Source organism: Cygnus atratus, chromosome 8, assembly GCF_013377495.2.
Source record: "Cygnus atratus isolate AKBS03 ecotype Queensland, Australia chromosome 8, CAtr_DNAZoo_HiC_assembly, whole genome shotgun sequence".
Classification (NCBI taxonomy): domain Eukaryota; kingdom Metazoa; phylum Chordata; class Aves; order Anseriformes; family Anatidae; genus Cygnus; species Cygnus atratus.
Window position 1 is genome coordinate 15,276,374 of NC_066369.1, and position 18,717 is coordinate 15,295,090.

Genomic DNA, 18,717 nt, shown 5'->3' on the forward strand with positions numbered 1-18,717 from the left:
ATCTCAGGTTGTCAATGGCCTAACAGCGCAAAGGGGATGGGAAGCAAGAAGACAATGAAATCCCTTCCGTAATTCTTAAACAAGCGAGAACCTGCTTTCTTCTACAACCACTATTTCCTCACAGCAAGATGACTGGAAGGCTCAATCTGTAGATACAAGTCAAATTACTCATTTTTGCTTTGACAGGGTTAAATTGTTTTCTTACTGCACAGATGGTTACAAAATGCAGTCTCCTTTATTAAAGCAGAAAGCTCATCAAGGGCAACTTCTTTCTTTGCCTTCTTCCAACCTCAAACTACAATACTGAACTATCATAGGTCCTTGATGCCTAGTAAGTTATAAACTGAAGGCTTAATTTGACAATTAATGTAATAACATCATAAAGATCATTTAGTACATTTTGAAATACATCTGCATGTGGAAGGGAGAAGAGAGAGTTCTTTGCAAGGGGATCAATGGAACATCTAAACAAGCTGTACTTTTTATACCACAGCTGCCAAACACAACGAAGAGCTATAGGAAGAGCATTTCATGACAATTTTCCTTTTGGGTGCAAGTGTCTCGAATGTCGTACTTCCCCCTTCCTTGGCTTAGTTTTGAGTAAGAGACACCTAACAGAATAACATGCACTGAGGTGGACACTGAAGCACTTTGCAGTTGAGTGTTTCTCTTTACAGAGAAGCTAGGCATTTTGAGACTGAAGTAGAAAACTTTAAAAAGCATTACAGAAGCAGAGCAGACAGTTTCTTGCATTTCTTTCATGGCGCTGTACACAGAAACTGCGGGCAACCTCCAGTTGGAGGCTAGCAAGAGGGGTGTAATTTAGTGACTTTGTCGTTGTTGTTTAGGGTACAAAGATCACACTTTGTTTTCCAATCTCATACCGAATGATTTAACCATTAAGTAAGCCAGACAACAGTCACACTTGGGCAAGAAAATATCAAGTGGATACAAGTTTAAGAGCATGCTTGTTTAAAAAAGCAAGAGGGAACTTCTACGAAATCAAGCCCTGGTCCTCCAGAGATCCAGATAAGAATGAGACAAATAGAACAATGGGTAGGGAAAAAAAACAACTTTTTCTTCCCATTATTACACTGCCCTACCTTCTTATAGAGGCTGTAGTAGAGCAATTTTTAGACCAAGTGTGAATTTACCAATGTGCTTCAAAACGTCTCATTTTCTGGACAGCACCCAACTTCTACCACAGGAGTGCCAGAATTGACTGCTTTTGCATAATGTCACTTTCTATACTGATTCCACTCATTTGCACAGAGTAACACGCATCTATAAAATATGCAGCAGCTGAAGGACTTACCTGAAAGCAATGTTTCCAATTATAACATTCACTTCTCACTGAGAGGCTCTACTTGAGCAATACTGAGCACAAAAGATCAGCACTGTGTTCCAAAACACAGTTCAACACTCAAAGCAGATAATTTTAACAAACATGTGAAAACAGAATACACAGATGAGACAAGAGGATTTAAAATGCATCCTTCTCATTGTTGCCTTTTATTAAAAGTATCAATACATACTTTATTACGCTTTAGAACATAAGTGTTTATTTTTCATAGTGCTCCAGAACCTTTAACACTAAAAAGAAATTTGCAGTGGCATTAAAATGCCCTAAAATCTGGAATTCTATTCTAATTCAGATCCAAACAAACAGCATATTTCATATATGCATTGCCTTTACGAATCTTACTAGAGTTTTTCCTTCCTCCTGCTTTCCTCATGGCAAGTTTACAATAGAGTTATTGCCTAACATACCCAGGAGAATATCTTATAACAAAAAATTATCTGCTTATATTCTAAAAATCATGATTAGCAAACAAATTTTGACAATTTAGTTATCTACAACATAATTAGAGCTGCCTAGATGAAGCTGTTGCTGAAATAGTTAACATTTTAAGACAAAGCTGACTGAATCAGGGCTGGACAGAGAAATTGTCATCAGAAGTCAGCAAGTAAAAGGCAGCATATCTATATATGAAGCTCAATACATTTTACTGATTTCTGAGTTCTCCGGGTCTTGAACTAAGGTATTTACAGTCTGAATTGGTCTACCGGAAACTATTTGTATACCTAGTAAGACAGTTAACTAATATTACCTAAAAATGCATGTGGTAAGATGTTGGCTTCATAAAACCTAATTTTTCCCTGATTAAGTTTAATGAGATAAGATTTCTCTTAATCTTAAGCTCTAAAGCAAGAATTGTCATACTGGGTAACTCTGCTAATATTACCAATAGCCTGAAAAACACCAGCAGAAGCATTTTACATTAAAATAGCAAGTCAGAGAAAATGGCGGTTCTGTACTGGTTTAGGGGCTATTTCTAGAGCATAGTACTATTAATTAATTTATACATAGTAACAGAGCTACCTTCTTAAGAACTTGATTCACTGGCTACTTGATATAGTAATTACGTGCTGGAACAAGGTAACTGAATGTATCATTACAATTTATATTGCATATCTAACTGGTGTCATTTAGGTAACAATTCTCAGTTACTAATGTATTAAACCCAGATGTTTCAGTCTTGTGTAAGTGTGATTACTGATCAATATGTCAATGAGGCTTCTTTTTCTTGACTTCAGTCGCTGAAGTAATTGAAAGAGAAGATTGATGCAAAGACTGCAACAGCAGCTGCTATTACCACACCTAAAAACAACAAAAGAAATGAATTCAATGAGTGACAATGGCAGCACAGTCATCAGCAGCTAGGGTGTGGAGGGCAGGGTCAACGTGAATGACAAGTAAGAGGAAAAACAGTAAAAGCCACCCCAAAAGCTAAGTACACCACTGCTAAGCCTAAATCGAAACCTACAATCTCAGTTAATTAAATTATGTAAATACCACATAACATTTCTGATCAGAGTAGGCTCCTTCCAGAACTCCAGCTGCGTATTCTGCAGTAACTTGGCCATGTCCTGGCCCATAAAATCATGCTATGACTCCACACTACCGCTTAATTCTAGGAAGAAGACTAGCAAAAAAAAAAAAAAAAGCTTTAAGAAACAAAAGTTACTAAGTTTTTCCTTTCCTGTGTGGCACCTACTCCTTAAGTCTTTTTGTACAACAGTCATTTTCTTATTAATAGTTTGTTACTGATGCAGTTGAGTAGAACGTACTAGGAAAAAAAAGACTGATGATTCAAAGGAAAACATGGTTATATGCAAAACAAACAGAAATTAATACTCTTCTGCTTTAACCATTCCAGTTACCATGTTCTAGGCTTAAGAATTAATGGAAAGCAAATGATATTGTTTTGTTGACTGAAGTGTAATTATTATAAGACAAAAAGGCAGTCAAAGTTCACACCAAAGAGAACTCCAGTAAGTATAGACAGATGTATGAGAGCTGGACCAAGGGATATCATGGAGATGTTGTAGTTGGAGGAGTTCTGTGACTGCTCTTCCCCCAATTTCTGAGTCTGACAATTACCATCCAAGCCCATACATATTTGTCAGCATCAGAAGAAGCTTAATGAGTCACTAGCCAATTTCAGGATGCCTATTTGAACAAGCCACTCAACTGTGGTTTTGTTTTTCCAACTACAGAATTATAGAAGTGATGGCTCTCAACAAAGAAAGAAATCTACTTAAGCTTTCTGTATCAACTTGTAGGCTGAACAAACTGCAAGCACTGGTTTTGTTCAAATAGCAGCTTGCAGTTCTTTCCTCCCCCAAAACACCCTGCTTCTACAGCTGTGAAATCAGGACACATCTTTAAAAAGCTGTTGCATTAGGATAGCAGGAAGGATTAAGACATTTTTTAATTAATCTTGCCAGCTGTGAGAATAACACCACCACTGTGGAAGCAAATTTTAATGAAAGGAACCCATTAGAATTTCTGGATTGCCACAGCTGAAACAGCGAAGTAACATACCTATGTTTTGTTGCAGTTTCAACAGCAACGTTGCTTTTGTCAGTTGTTTCTGTTGTGTGTCATCTGTGTTTTCAGTAACTGGACAAATATCAACTGCATGGAAATCAAGTGAACAATACCAGGTGAAAAGCTAACATCTGCATTTCATACTTGTGTTAATGCAAAATACTATCAACTTCATATCAACTTCACAAAGTACATTTATGTTAGAAAAAACAGTTTATTCTAGTAGAAATGGTACAGCAGCTACCCCAGACATATGAGAGAGAGACTAACAAACTGCTCCCGTTCTGAAAACGAAGACAAAGAGGAAAAAAAACAGCAGTGCCAAATATCAAGTCTACAAAATATTGATCTAAATAATAAATGGATCTCCCATTTCCAGAGTGAGGTTGTCAATCTGCTTTAATTACAAATTACATAGCTGAGTAATACAAGGCACATCCCATTATGATTCATGTGCTAATGATTCATGGAAAAGTACTTTATCATAAAACATGGGGGAATGTATAAACCAAATGTGTGATCAGATAGGCTGTTTCTGTCATCTAAGATGAGTCATGTATATGTATCTTCAGAATCTTAAGTCTAACTTGCACAAGATCTTGAGTTTCAAAAAAGCACTCAAACTAGTCTTTTACAACCTGTCTTTAGCCATTTCTACCCCTGAATTGACCGGCTTTGTATAGAATGTACAGCATAGCAGTTAAGAACTGTCTGATATGAAACTTAACAGGATATACATATATACACATATATACATACACACACACCAAGCATAAACACAGCCTTAAGACATCTCCGCAAGCTGCACAAAATACATAAATAATAGCAAAAAATTTCAATGCATGGGAGTGATTTTTTGAACAGGAATTATCATCACTTCAAAGTCCATTTGAGGATGTTGTTTCACCATTATTTTTCCTGTGCAAAGGAAAACATGCCCTCACCTGCCTAAAATATGAGGCAGAAATCTGCAACTAGCATACATTAAATAAGTGATTAACTGTTACAAGATAGCTTTTCAAGTAAATACCTTAAACAGCAGAATAAGAGCATCATATTCTCTCCAAAGTGCTTAATAGTTTTCAATTCCCTAAATAGCATTTTACTTTTAGAGAAGCTGACCACATTTCTTGGGTCCCTGTTGAAGCCTAGATCCAGCAGGTTACCTTCTGCTTTATTTCTGATGAGCAAGTAGGACAGTTTGTGCCCTCTACTTTTTTTTTTTACCCACTCTTTTAAGGACAGTTACACCTCTCTGAAAGAAACTGTTGAAGCTGCACATGAAGGCAGCAAAGCTCACTTGCTCCCGGGAAAAAAAAGGAAAGAAGCAGTAAAAAAAAAAACCCTCGAGCTATTTAGTTACTGAAAGTATTTATGCCATTAAGTTATGGAAGGCCTGTATTTGAAGCAGCTGTGGTAGAAATCACAAGGAGTTTTTGAAAGCAGAAGCTTTCCATTACCAGTTATATGAATCCTTAATTCTTCATTAATTCATCAATTTTCTAACAAAGATGGGGAAAAGATTACCACCACCACCTTATCTACTCAGTGTATTTAACATCCCCCACCCCGAGGAGGAACAGGGATTTAGTAAAGCCAGTAATAAATACAGAGCTTTCGATTGCATGTATTAAAGTACTAAATACCTTGAAACCACAGTGTTAGAGCCGTTTATAACTTTCAATTATAAATAGGTCATTTTTTTCTCTTTTCCAAATAACAATTTTAAAACATGGCCCATAGTGACCTCGCTAGAGAGCTGTTCAAAGAATTGAGAGAATAAAACTGCAGGATACAGCAGCAGGCCGTATTAAGAAAGCACACCTGACCCTCTCAAAAATATCTTTGTCATGTGTGCTGACTAAATGCTGCTTAAAAAATAAATCTTTTCACGGCGTTGATTGGATGCTCTTCTTTACAAGTTTCCTGTTTTAAAGAGCACCGTTTAAAAAGCCTGGTCATTTTTTTTGAATTTTAAACAGTACTTTTTAAAAGCAAAGGTTTCCCACGATTTTGTAATGGATATAATTTCCACAGTTAATTCAAGGTTGGTGTCTAAAACCACAATAATTGGGATACAAACATAAAGATGTCAAAATTCACAGCAAAACAATTTTTATACCCATTAGTGAATATTGACTGTCATTACTAAAGCCAGCTCTAAGCTCTGAGAAACAACAAATCCCACCCATATTAGAATGATGCACTGTGAATGCACAAGGGAAACCCCAAACTCTAATGCCACAAAAGCATGTTTACAGCAATCTATGGCAACTTCATCTCAAAGTACCAAAAAAAGTCAAACTGCAAAATGAATGCTTTTCTTTACAATTGATAATATTTGGGGGAAAAAAAAAGAGCAGGCAGCTAACAGGTCTAATTTCTAAAATGGCCTCCTAGCATTAATAAAAGTGAAGAGGCATTTTAATAAATGACAAGCTAATAATTTCACAATAATTATCAGAATCAAACAGCATGGCGTTCATAGCATTATTGCCACCACCGCTGTTAACAGAACTCATTCTTATAGACAAAGATTTTGGTGTTCACTGGGGCAAGGCCAGTCTCTCATTTTTTTCTGAAATCCTTTTAGTATGCTTTTCCACTTTCTTCTTCTATACATTTACTTTAATTCACATTAGAAAAAATACCATGTGCCTAGCTCTATAACCAGCAAGTTATGAGAACAGCTGACAAAGTGAGTTTGGATATCTGGACATCACTTTAGACACATTAGTGGCATCAAATCTTTGTGATGCATTACTGTTACTCTAAATTATGCTTTCCTCCTACCTCCAAATCATACATCCTTACATAAACAATAAAACCAAACTGAGTCATCATGTTTCCCCCCACACACCTACCTTTAGCGCTGCTACAACAACGTTAATTTACTTCCCTGAGTTACGCTAATTGTTTAATGCTCACTAACAATTAGCTTTAAGATTACTAAAGTTACTCTTATAATACAAGGCAGATTTTTATTGGTTTTACTGTTTTTTCTTTAGGCTCTTGAGCTGTGCACATCTTTTACTTCTCAACTTGATGAGTCAGATTCACTGCTAACAGGTTTAGTTAACACCTAGGAATACCGATTTATTCAGAAAGACATATGAATTTATGGTTAGTTCTCAAATTAAGAAATACAAAAAACCCTCTGAATACACAAGCGGGTCAAACAGAATATCAGTAATCACAGTTGAACTTTGAGAGCACATTGGCTAAACATCTCCTTTTTTTGCCCACAAGTATCAATATAAAAAAAGTGTTTACTTCTATTATCTGAGAATCAGTGGGGCTTTTTTGTATTCAAATTACAAAACTCTAAGCAGCAGCTCATGATGACATGTGGGAGGAATCTCTTCCAAGAGGTGACAGGAAGTATTACTAGATCCATTTCACAGATTTGGCTTCAACATTGAAATAAAACTCATATGGAAAAAATACGAAACAATTTAAGTCAGATTATTCAGAAAAAAAAAAAATCAGTAATTAGATTATAACAATATCTGTATTAAAAAATATAACAGTCTCATAGACAGATCATAAACTTATAAGACATTCAGTAGATGAAAAGCTCTGCTGATTTTCTTTCCCTTTCGAATGAACCACAAAACTTCAGTTTTGAAGCACTGTATTTGGCACATAAAATACAACACTCAGAACAAAGAAGGAACTTGATATTTTTGAAGGGGTCTTGTCATGAGAACTTCTTGAAAGACATAAGACTTATTTTTTTATTTTTGCTAATAGCTTCATCTTCTACTATCTATCTGAACTTCATGAGCTGCGACCATAGTTGCACAAATAATGCAAGCAATGAAAAAGCATATTTTTTTCTGGAGGGCAAGCACTCTGTTACAAGCCGAACTCAGAAGCTGCAAGAACCCTTACCATGTTTCAGAAATATGTACAAAATGTAATTAGGTTGATATAAAAAAAATGTTTAAGCTTGACAAGTAAACCAACCTGAAACATACTACATTCCATATCTGGATAAAAACTGGCCTATGATATTAGTCAACATTTCAGTAATCACAGATGCCTTCTATCCTAGTTCTCAGATACTTTGTTTACCTGTGTTAAGTTCCTCTGCTATATGGATATCTTCAGCTTGCACAGATTGGTCCAACATTTCAACAAAACGTTCCTGAATTTCTCCAGCAGCCTCATCACCGAACTTATAATCACTGAGCATCACACTGGATCCAGCAAAAGGGACAAACAGTCTCTGAGGTAAGACATGATATACCCTCTCAAAATCTAAAAGAAAATGGGGAAAAATACCATCCAAATAAAAGCCTTGCCAGTTATGATAAGACTCCTAATTAATCTGACAGTAAAACAAAGCTATTGCAAACGAACTGCTCAAGGTTTCCATGTAAAAATCCTGATTTCAAACATGGTTTGTTTAGTTGTTACTGTTCTATTAAAGTTTTGGCTGCTATTATACTGATTTATGTTTTCACATTACTCTCTCCAGAAATATCTGAGAGACCTCCAAAACAGACTATAAAACGTTAAACAGACCTTTTATCATGCTTACAATAACTAGCAAAAGAATTCTGGGAAAGACTGAAGATAAGAGTGCACACAGGACAGCATATAATTTCAACACGGAGGATTTGCAAACACTTGGCTCCTTTATTGCATGTTTACAGCCACAAAGCACGGGTGCCATCTAAAGAGGAAACTGAAAATTGCATGCAAATAAAAGCATCAAGTTTAAAGCACGGAGTTCAGATAAAAGTAAGCTAACAGTAATGTAGAATGGTATAGCACACCAAAAAGAACTGTTACCCTAAAGTAAATGGTAATTCTGAACACAAATTCTTTTCCCTTATATGATCAACCTGTTTCCATTTCTTTTCCATTTTTTCTAAAATCACTACAAAAGATTGTATCTTCTACAAGGTTTTCCTCTGTATATGATCTTCAAACAGATATTTCAACTAATATTTGCTTTTTTAAAAAAGTAGATAACAGTATCATTACACTGTCTCAAAAAAGTTTAAAGAATCATCCAGCATGAGCTAGCAGATTTGGTCTCTGTATATATCCCATCGGTTTTTAATATGATCAGGATAAGAACTTTTATTTTCATGAGATCAACTTGCATTGTGTTCTGGCTTCTGTTAGGATGCTCTGATAAATTCAAGCCAATGCAATTTAGCAATTATTAGTGGTGTTGAAGTAAGATCTATTTCTTTAAATGATACCAAACCTGTAAAATGAAATTTGAAGTGATTAGAAGTTCTGTGGGAAGAGCCAACATGGATGATATACTTGCATAGTTAATTAGAAAATGAGAGTTAGGATACTTTTTCACACCATAACGACCAGATACAATGCCATATTTAATTTAACAGAGATGAAGTACTGGACTTCAAAGATCATGTCCACTAGCATTCATAATACAGGTGATGTAAGAACATCCAAGGCCACATCCGGCTAGTTCTTTAATCTTGACAAATTTTATATCTTTAATTTCAATATTAATAGGAATACCATAGAGAGATTTTTAAAAAAAAAAACACACAGCACAAATGTGCTAGTTACAATTAGAAGCTCAATAACAGGAGGTTCAACTACAGAATTATAAAAAAAGTTACAAAATTCAGAATCATTGAGAAAGAGGCTGAAATTGCATTTTGTGGTTAAAAGAACTGAACAAAAATCTGTTTGAAAACTGTGATACCAATGAACATACACAAATTTAACCAAAATTCTCCGGATTTAAGAAAAAGTCAGGGCTGCCAAATAGAAACTGTGCCATTTGCTTTTAACTCTGCTCTAAGTATAGTGGAAATTCAGTATGCCAGCTGATTTTTCTAGAAAAACACAAAAATCACTGCAAATGTAAATGGATTTTTCCATGAATTCCTACTTTTTTTGTGAGGTCCTTCATTTATAATGAGATCCTCAAACAGTATTTCACAACGATCATTCAATGTGTTTATTATGTCTCTTTTCAAAGCCTGCAAAGAAAAAGACAAAGCATGAGCAATATAAAAGACATCTGCAAACCTTTTGACTAGTAAGAAACAACAAAACAAGTCCCTCATGGGTCAAACCCTTGTTGAAAGATTAGTTTTCCAGACAATAAAAGCTCTAAAGAGAATTAAAAATCCAATAAAGACAAGCTAACATCACAAGAATATAAACCAGAAAACAACAAAGCAAAGATGAAAGCAGAAAAAATTAGTACTGTTAGAACTACAAATTTCTGAGCATTACTACTAAAAACAAACAAAAGACAATCACAAGGCATTGATTTAATAAGAAACAAGAAAAAACACTGAACAAAACTGGATTTTCTCATTTATGTGTACATAAATATACAGCCTGACATTTTCTTAATTAAAAAAAAACTTGTCACAGCCTAATCATGTTTATAAATTGTGCAAAGATTCACCAGAGAACAGTATTAACAGAAGACATATCTGCTAAAAGCAAGAAAGGAATTGAATCCATCACACACACGCATAGATGATTTCAGAAACAAATCTGTAAGTTCAAGAGGTGAATGTTTCAACACCAGTTTAGACCTCACCATTTTGGCAAAGAAAAAAAACAGTATGATAAACTTCAAGTATTTTGGAAAAAAAATTCCGATGAACTGCTAGTTCACCTTTTCACTACCTGAACAGCTTCTTTAACTTTTGGCTTGTTGTTATGTACGTAGGCTCTGCATTTCACAGCACCTTTGAGATTTATGGAACCACTGCAGACTTGGACTGTTGCCGTTGATCTATGACTTGAACCCTGGGACTGAAAAATAAATGTTTCAATTTTATCTTGTTACCTAGGCACTTGCAGCATGATTAAGAAAAAACAGAACTAGGGAATTAATAGCATACCTTAAGATGTTTACACATGATCTGTCTTCCCTCATAATTCGTCAGTTTTTGTTTGTTTTGTTAGCTACGACTGAGAATCTCTCTCCTTTTCCATTATGTATGATGTATTTACTTTGCCAGACATTCCATATTTTGTGATTTAAATATTTGTGTCTATAGGATTTCTCAAACCTTTCAGGAAAGTGGCTTGTGACTTTTTTTATTATTATTCAGAGGTTTATATATTTACTATGTAGTAAGCATAACCTAGGGCATCCTGAAAGCCATCCCATCAGTCAGCAATAAATCATAAATCTGGTCATGTTCAGAACTGTATCGAACTGCTGCTGCATAAAAATAGTTCCCCTGATTTCCAAAACAATGAGTACATTCTAGAAAGCATTTTAAGAAAACACCTGGAAACAGGTGGATTCATAACTTCCACATGAACTGCTTAACTGACTCATGTCATGACTGGAAACCCTTTTAAAAAGCGTAATGGTTTTAAATTAAAAGAGGGTAAATTTAGATTAGATATGAAGAGGAAATTCTTTACTATAAGGGTGCTGAGGCACTGGAACAGGTTGCCCAGAGAAGCTGCTCCATCCCTGGAAGTGGAGACCAGGTTTGATGGAGCTTTGAGCACACAGGTGTTGTGGGAGGTGTCCCTGCCCATGGCAAGGGGTTGGAACCAGATAATCCTTAAGGTCCCCTCCAACCCAAACCATTCTATGAGTCTATGATAATGTCAAAATAAAAAGCTTTCCTTCCTCTGAAGCAATTAACCATTGGAGCAATGTAACAACAAAAGTAGATGAGTTTCTCTCAAGTCTTAAAAATGACACTTTATAAATGTATAAATGCTTTGCTAGACGCAACTTTAGAGAATCCTATGTGACAAAACAGGTTGGCCTGTTTACAAAAGGAAGCCTACAAAACAATGCCTATACATTGGACTTTACAAACATGGCTGGGGCACCTAATTCAAATGTCACACCAACATAAGCTCTGCTGGAGTGGAAACTTCTAACACAGACCCGACAGCTCCAGATTATGATTCAGCTCACAGGATCTGCATCTTAACCCCAATCCAGTGACTGAGCTTCTGCTGAAAGTATTCAAGTAAATGTCCAAAGATAGCCATGACAAACTAAAGCATGGGGTTCGTTCTGAACATCAGAATGCAGTCACTGTGAACATAATGTATGCAGGGAGGTACAGGTATCCTACTACCAACTGAATTAGTTCGTAGGACTTCATTCCTCTAACCAGCGGTTCAAATTTTCCTCACAACTATATTGTGCAATTCTTACACAACATGACTATCACACTACGAAAAATTCAAAGACAAAAAGCATTCCAATCTGTCCATAGCCAGTTTCACAGCCAATATCCAAGGGGGAAAATATCTTAAGATAAATTAAGTTGGATTTCTAGACAACAACGAAGAAGGTTCTTTCATTTTTTATTGTATTTTATCAGAGTGCACTACTTACCAGCTGTGTCAGAACCTTGACATCAGAAATCTGAGTGCTGTATTGAGTATTTCCTCTTAACTTCTTCTGAGAGAAAATGAATACATCAAATGAAATAGGAAAAATCTCCCTGAATCAGTTATGTCAAGCTACTTTACAGTTACCTTCACAATAGTATAAAGTGTGCCCTAGTTAATAGCTTTTCAGAGACAAAAACTTATGGAAAACAGCCATGAGAACGTAATTACAAAACTAGAAGGAGATATGAACATGGCAGCCACTCTTTATTGAGCATTTTGACACACATAGGTCTTAGAAATCTCATCAACTATATTTACACCTGACTTAGGTTGTTTAATGAGGCAACAAAGCCAGAGACAACAAATAGAAATTTTTTTAGTCAGGCTTCACATATAGTAATTGCTTTCACTGTGGTAGAGGAAGAAGAGGCAATTTACTGCAGTGAGGATGGGAAAACAAGGAGTCCTGTGCATTACTTATTTGAAAGAGGCCAATTACATCAACCAACATCGTACAGAAGACCTCCCATTCACTGTTTTATTACAACAGGAGTTCTAACTACAAATCTATTAGAGTTTAATTCCTTGTTATACAGCACTCACCTGCCCTTCCAGCAGTTCTGTATCATCATCTTTAGCTTGTCCATTGATCAGAAAAACACTGTCCTCTATCTGTTTTGACCATCGATTTAATCCATTCTTTAAAAAAAGCAAAGGCAAAAATCTCACAAAAAGAACTTCACTAAAGGAGTTGGACAGTATCATGCTGAAGACTACAGAAATACATGTTTCAAAAGTTACTCTGAGAAGGTTTTAAAGTCTCTGAAATATCTGTTTATATATTTTTCTATGCCAAATCTTAAAAACAAAGTATTCAGAATATATTGAAATATTCATTTCTTAATGGGTAAGTGCTACCCCAGAGATGCAATACACAATTATATTTTTGTAAATTCTATTGAAAGTTAATCTGTATTAAAAGCATCCCCCCATTTTAACTGGGTGCAACCTTTCACCAGGTGAAACAGAAGAGACTTTAATTGGGATCCTCATGACATTGCCAATAATTCTGAGAAAAGGGAACTGCCAACACTAAGCACAGCAGAAAAAAATGTCAGCATTTTTTATACTAGGAATGCTTCACAGTAACTTCAGATAACATTTAAAAGATGAATAATAGTGTCAAACATCCCCTGCTTACTAGTCCTACTCATCTACTCACACTGTGTATTCAAATCTTTGTCTCATGTAATTTCCAGCAGAAAAAGTACTGCAGAAATTAAATACAAGACTGGTGCAGCCCTTTAGTTACCCTGGTATTCTTCTCCAAGTCATGGTTGGGTGAAGTAGCAAGAAGTGGAATGTGGATATTAACATTTACTGTGCAGTCCAAAGACAACCAGGAAGCAGACAGAGCACTCTGATATTTCCAATCTGCTGGTTTAGCTGAACTCTGAGAGAAGAAATAAGCAAGAAAGTTCCTATACAAAACAGTATATAACTAACAACGTTTTTGTTTGTTTGTTGTTCTTTTTTGAACACTGTCACGCATTAAAAGCTGTGCAAAAACACAAGTCAAACTTACCTTTGGATCTTGTACATCGTAGGTTCGGCAAACTATTCTTCACTACTTAAAGAAAAAGATTCAGTGAAAAGTAAAAAGCAAATAAGAACAATTACTCTATCCTTTATATAGTAAATTCTTCTCCAATATATGCTTTGAAGAATGTTCGCATCTTTTGTTAGTGTAAAAAAAAAATACAAATATATTTGACTGTAAATTCAAACTACCATAGTGATGCTGTCCCATCTCTTACAAGTACTAAGATCAACAGGTTTTTACAACCACCAATGTACACATTTGCAATCTGTCCTAGTTTCTCTCACTTTTCTCTGGAAAACCTTGCTTTTTCTTGTGCTTATCCTGTTATCAACGGACGTAACATTCTTCTGCAGCACTCGTGTCCACATGCTTGGCACTTCCCCACTACCATTAGAGCACCACTTAACCGCAACCTTAAGTTGTACAGTATTTCAGATGCTCCCCTTATTTTATACAAATCAAGAAAACTGGTGAAAGGCATAGTTTGATGCCACCACACACAAACCTAATAGTAACAAACCATGGAAATTTTGCAGCAATGAGAAGACCAGCAGCCTTACTTATGGCTAATCAGAAAACTCTATGATTGCAACTTACTGGTCTATCCAAACTCAAACAAATTTCCCCTCCCAATTCATCTACCAGTCTAAAACTTTGCTCTCTATTCCAGTTCTGAAGAAAAAAAAGAACAGTTATGTCTATTGGTAACAGAACACACAGTTTCGCCTGGCAGTTTCTACATTAAAAGTACCAAACATAGCACACCCATTCCTTTTAATCCAGAGAAAAATATAGTTTCTAGTATGAGCAGTCTGATACCCCATCCTAGGTACTCATACAGAATACCCAGAAAAAGAGAGCTACCCATGCCATACCAAACCTTGTGACTGGTTACACTAAGCACAGACAACATATGTTAAATGGACATGGTGCAGTGAACAGAGCAAACCAGAAGACACACTGCCTTTTAAGGTTTGTGTGCCAAACGAACCCTGGGAATCTTAACACAATCTTTTATTCAAAAATAACTACAAAAACCAGATTGGGGGGTAGTGACCTCAGTCAAAGCTTGCTAATAAAGGATACTTCTTTGTAGCAGAACAAACTTGAAGGGCTGCTCTGTCTGAGACTTCCTCCTCAGCAGGTTTCCAGAGCCTTCTTTTAGTCAAAGACTTTTCTATTGAGAAGATTATCTAAAGATTAAAAAAAAAAAAAAGTATTAAGTATTATGGATTTTTCCACGCAAATAACACATTATAAGTCCTGGTAAATAGTCTTGCACTGAAGTTGTAAGCCCAACTATCATGACTATAGATAAACTGAAAACACAGCTTATACATCACCAAATTATCACGTTAAAAGAACTTCAGCAAAGATTCATAGGCTAATACTCCAAAGAAAAAATTGCTTGTGCAAACTTAATTCAGGTTCCTCTTAAACTGAACCAAGCACATGTTTAACTTGTATACCTTTCTCCTTAGAAAAAATATTACAGCTTTATTCTTAAGGGTTAAGGATCAGGAAAGGCAGCTGTGCAAAACAGCTACTAAGTTAATAAACAAATTTGAATTCAGCAGTCACTGATCACCTATACACAAATCATCTTCTCATGCTGGTTTCTAGTTTCAATAATCACTACTGAGACCTGATTATGCTGCGCTATAAATATATTCTTACTGCCAACGTTCAGTCTTGGACCCAAGGCTTTAAATCTTACTCATGTTAAGATCACTTATGTTTGTCGTATCAAAAGAAGAAAATGAAGCTATATCTAGGGAACAACAGTGAATGTAGCACTAGATGCTCTGATCCTGTAACAATAAGGCATGTTACTAGACATGGTAGCAAGTAGTTTTTAAATATAATCCCCCACACAACTAAGTCAACATTTATATACAAAATATTCCTTTTAAAGAAACCGGAACTATTGATCCTGCACTCTTATAAGTACCTCTAAACAATTCAATCAGTCACAAAGCTAATATGCTACCGTTACTAATGATTGTGCTACAAAGATTTAGCTCAATATAAGCAACTTTAAAAATATTCTCTTTAAGACAGAATGCCCACTTTTAGTAAACACCTTAAGATAGCATATTTGAAGAATTACTATTGCAGTAACACCCTAAGACACAGAAAGCTAGCAAATGAAGGCTGCTGTACAGTCCCAAAGGACAGCAGTTTCTAAGGTTTCAATCTCAAAACCAGAAATCAAAACGGAAGGTTTTGCTGCTTTATTTCTAAAAGTAGCAAACAACCACGATTACTGAAGACAGTAATAAAAAATTACCCAGCTACACACCTAAAATTATGCTCGTCTTTCCTCCTCTTTCCTCTACTTACCTTGCGCAAAGCATTTTGACTGTCTTTTGACAGTTCTGGAGTTGCAATAATAAACACACCAAGAACTAGTAAACCTCCAGGAAGCATTCTAGAAACCTTAAAAATAGAAAAGAACATGTATTAATAGAAATCAGATATCCAGCAGAGGTGTAACCATATATACCAAAAATTCCTAATGAGAGAAGTATGCAGAGAGCAGAAATAAAATAAGCAAGGCTGTTTTTCCCATACGGCATCCTCTGAAATGGAAAAGAGAGTATCCTGCAAATTTTCCCATTTCAGTCCTATCAAGTCACTGTTTCGTCATGAACTCTGAAAACAATAAATACAGGTATTTTGGTTTAATTAATATACCAGACCATGTGCCTAAAAAGGTTCCTTTACTTTGAGAAAGGGGCTAGAGATTACTGTAAGAAAATTTCTGTACATTTTGTTTCCTTTCTGTTTCTCCCATCCCCTTCAGTAACTCACTGTGCTACCTGACTTGCATGTGCAGTGATCCATTCTTCATCAATGGATTCCAGTTTTGAAGGGCTGGTGTTGCCTTCCTTCTGCTCTTCCTTTGGAGGTGTTCGAACAGCCCGAATAACGTAGTCTCTTTGTGATGAACACTTTCAAGAATATCAATACGAACAAATACAGCATTAGGGTTATATCAAGTCTGGCAATATACTATGTAACACAACACCTCTAAAAGCTGCCTTACAGCATGTAGCATTAAACTCTGTAATAACCTGCCACAAAACTACTTCCTTCATGTTATTCATTTGCCTTAACTCTAAACAAGGTTTTAATGCAAAGTTTTATGACTGAGATTTTTAGTTTCTTTTCTTCGTGTCATATCTTTCAGAAAAAAAAAAGAAAAAAGTTTTAGGAGACTTGAGTACTCAGTTAACACCGCAAACACTTTATAGTATCCTTTCCAGTTATAGCACGACCCTGCAGCGTTATACAAGCTCAGTATTACGTTAATAGACTTAACAACAATGATTAAAGCTAAGGGGAATTTCTCCTACTAACACAAACGTATGCTACAAGCTTCACAAACTTACCTGCCCTATTAACAGGCCAGTGACATAAGGTTTAAATTTCGTGCTGAGGTCTGAAAGATACTGCCCAATAGCTTCCTCAACAAAGTAAGTTCTACCCATTGCTGCAGGTTTAAGACTCAGTATTGCATTTTCAGCCTACAAAAGAAAGGGCACATAAAGTCAGAGTATATGCCGGCAACTACACCAGTTACATGAAAGTAAGTCTCACAGAAAAAATCCTGAATGCGTTAATTTTTATGTAGCAAAGATTAACTATCTTCGTGATCTTCAAGTTCTTTTTAACTTAAAAATATAAATCTCTAAACGGAAGGAAAAGTACACACGAGCCTTACTTGAAAGAAAACTATTTTAAAACCCTGGAGGAAAACGCTAGGGAAAACATACTTCTAAGTAACAGTTTCTTGCTGCATCACATTGCATCAGAGGTAAGCAGGGCGTTTGCTTTCACATTCAGCACCCCCGGGAGGGAGCTGCTACACCGCACGTTTGCCCTGAACAAATTTAATGCTAATTACTATGAATTAAAAGCAGGGCGGCTGTGGACTCTCCAAGCGGCCGTCTTTACGGGGACCGCAGGAGGGCACGGGGACAGGGGGACTCACCGCGCCCGTACACGCAGACCTGTGCCGGGAAGGGCCCGAGGCGCCGCGGCTGGCCCAGCAGCTGCCGGGGAGCGGCTGAGGTCGGCGGGCACCGGGGGGCGGGGGGGCGCAGCGCCTGCGGCCGAAAGCAGCCCAGGGCCGGCGGGGCTGCAGCTGCGGGTCAGGCCAGGCCGAGGCACTCAGCAGGCACAGACCGCTCCTCACAGCGCCTCACGGCACCTCACCACACCGCGCCTCAGCCCACGCTGCCGGGCCAACAGCGCCTTCGGTCCGCTGACCGGGACCGCCCCGGCCACCCCCTCACCGCCTCCCGCCGACGGGGGCGCGCAGCGAGAGGGCTGGCCACCATGCTGTGTGCGTCAGAAGCCCAAGCGCCGCTCCCCCCCGCCGCCGCCGCAGCGCCCGGCCGCGCGGGACCGTGGAAGCGAGCCGTTCCGCGGCAGGCCCGGCCTCAAAGCCTTAGCGCCTCGCGGCGCCATTTTAGCCGTGCTCGGGGGGCGACCGGGGACGCGGCCTCACCCAACATGGCGGACGGAGCTGCCTGACCAGAAGCGGAAGCACTCGTCAGCGCGCCGACCGCCGCGCAGGAAAACTCCGTGTCCCCTGGCGCCCGGCGGTGGCTGGGAGGGGAGGTGCGGCGCGCGGCGCCAAGATGGCGGCCGTGCTGCAGCAGGTCCTGGAGCGGGCCGAGCTCGCCAAGCTGCCCAAGGCGGTGCAGGGCAAGCTGGAGCGCTTCCTGGCCGATCAGCAGAGCGAGATCGACGGGCTGCGGGCCAGGCACGAGCGCTTCAAGGTGGACAGCGGTGAGCGCGGGGCGAGGGGCAGCGGGACTGGGCCGGGAGCGTCGCGGCCCCCTGACGGGAGGAGCGGGACCGGCGGGGTCGCTCG

General features: G+C 37.8%; 2 protein-coding genes across 10 annotated transcripts in view; one reads left to right on the forward strand and one right to left on the reverse strand.

The window, feature by feature from the left end:
* Window positions 1-1,482: 1,482 nt before the first annotated feature.
* ODR4 (odr-4 GPCR localization factor homolog) lies at window positions 1,483-18,484 on the reverse strand. Of its 6 annotated transcripts, none has more exons than XM_035538058.2 (14): window positions 18,349-18,484; window positions 17,228-17,362; window positions 16,655-16,786; window positions 16,176-16,271; window positions 14,919-15,025; window positions 13,815-13,851; window positions 13,542-13,682; window positions 12,833-12,928; window positions 12,231-12,293; window positions 10,538-10,666; window positions 9,783-9,873; window positions 7,973-8,158; window positions 3,890-3,982; window positions 1,483-2,662 (listed from the first exon to the last, which is right to left on the reverse strand). In XM_035538058.2, the coding sequence occupies exons 2-14, from the start codon at window positions 17,324-17,326 to the stop codon at window positions 2,595-2,597; spliced, it is 1,338 nt and encodes a 445-aa protein (XP_035393951.1). In that variant the 5' UTR covers window positions 17,327-17,362; window positions 18,349-18,484; the 3' UTR covers window positions 1,483-2,594. The 6 variants fall into 6 exon arrangements, with proteins under 6 accessions (XP_035393951.1, XP_035393947.1, XP_035393949.1 ...); XM_035538054.2 differs by having other exon boundaries at window positions 12,231-12,296; XM_035538056.2 differs by lacking the exon at window positions 18,349-18,484 and adding an exon at window positions 17,849-17,976 and having other exon boundaries at window positions 12,231-12,296.
* Window positions 18,462-18,717, forward strand: part of TPR (translocated promoter region, nuclear basket protein) — a 43,580-nt gene continuing 43,324 nt past the window's right edge. For 3 of the 4 annotated variants that reach the window (XM_035538050.2, XM_035538051.2, XM_035538052.2), the window contains exon 1: window positions 18,463-18,632. In XM_035538050.2, the coding sequence (XP_035393943.1) occupies window positions 18,482-18,632 (151 nt within the window). In that variant the 5' untranslated portion in view covers window positions 18,463-18,481. Of the gene's footprint in view, window positions 18,633-18,717 lie in introns of all 4 variants that reach the window. The other variant, XM_035538049.2, reaches the window with a different exon arrangement.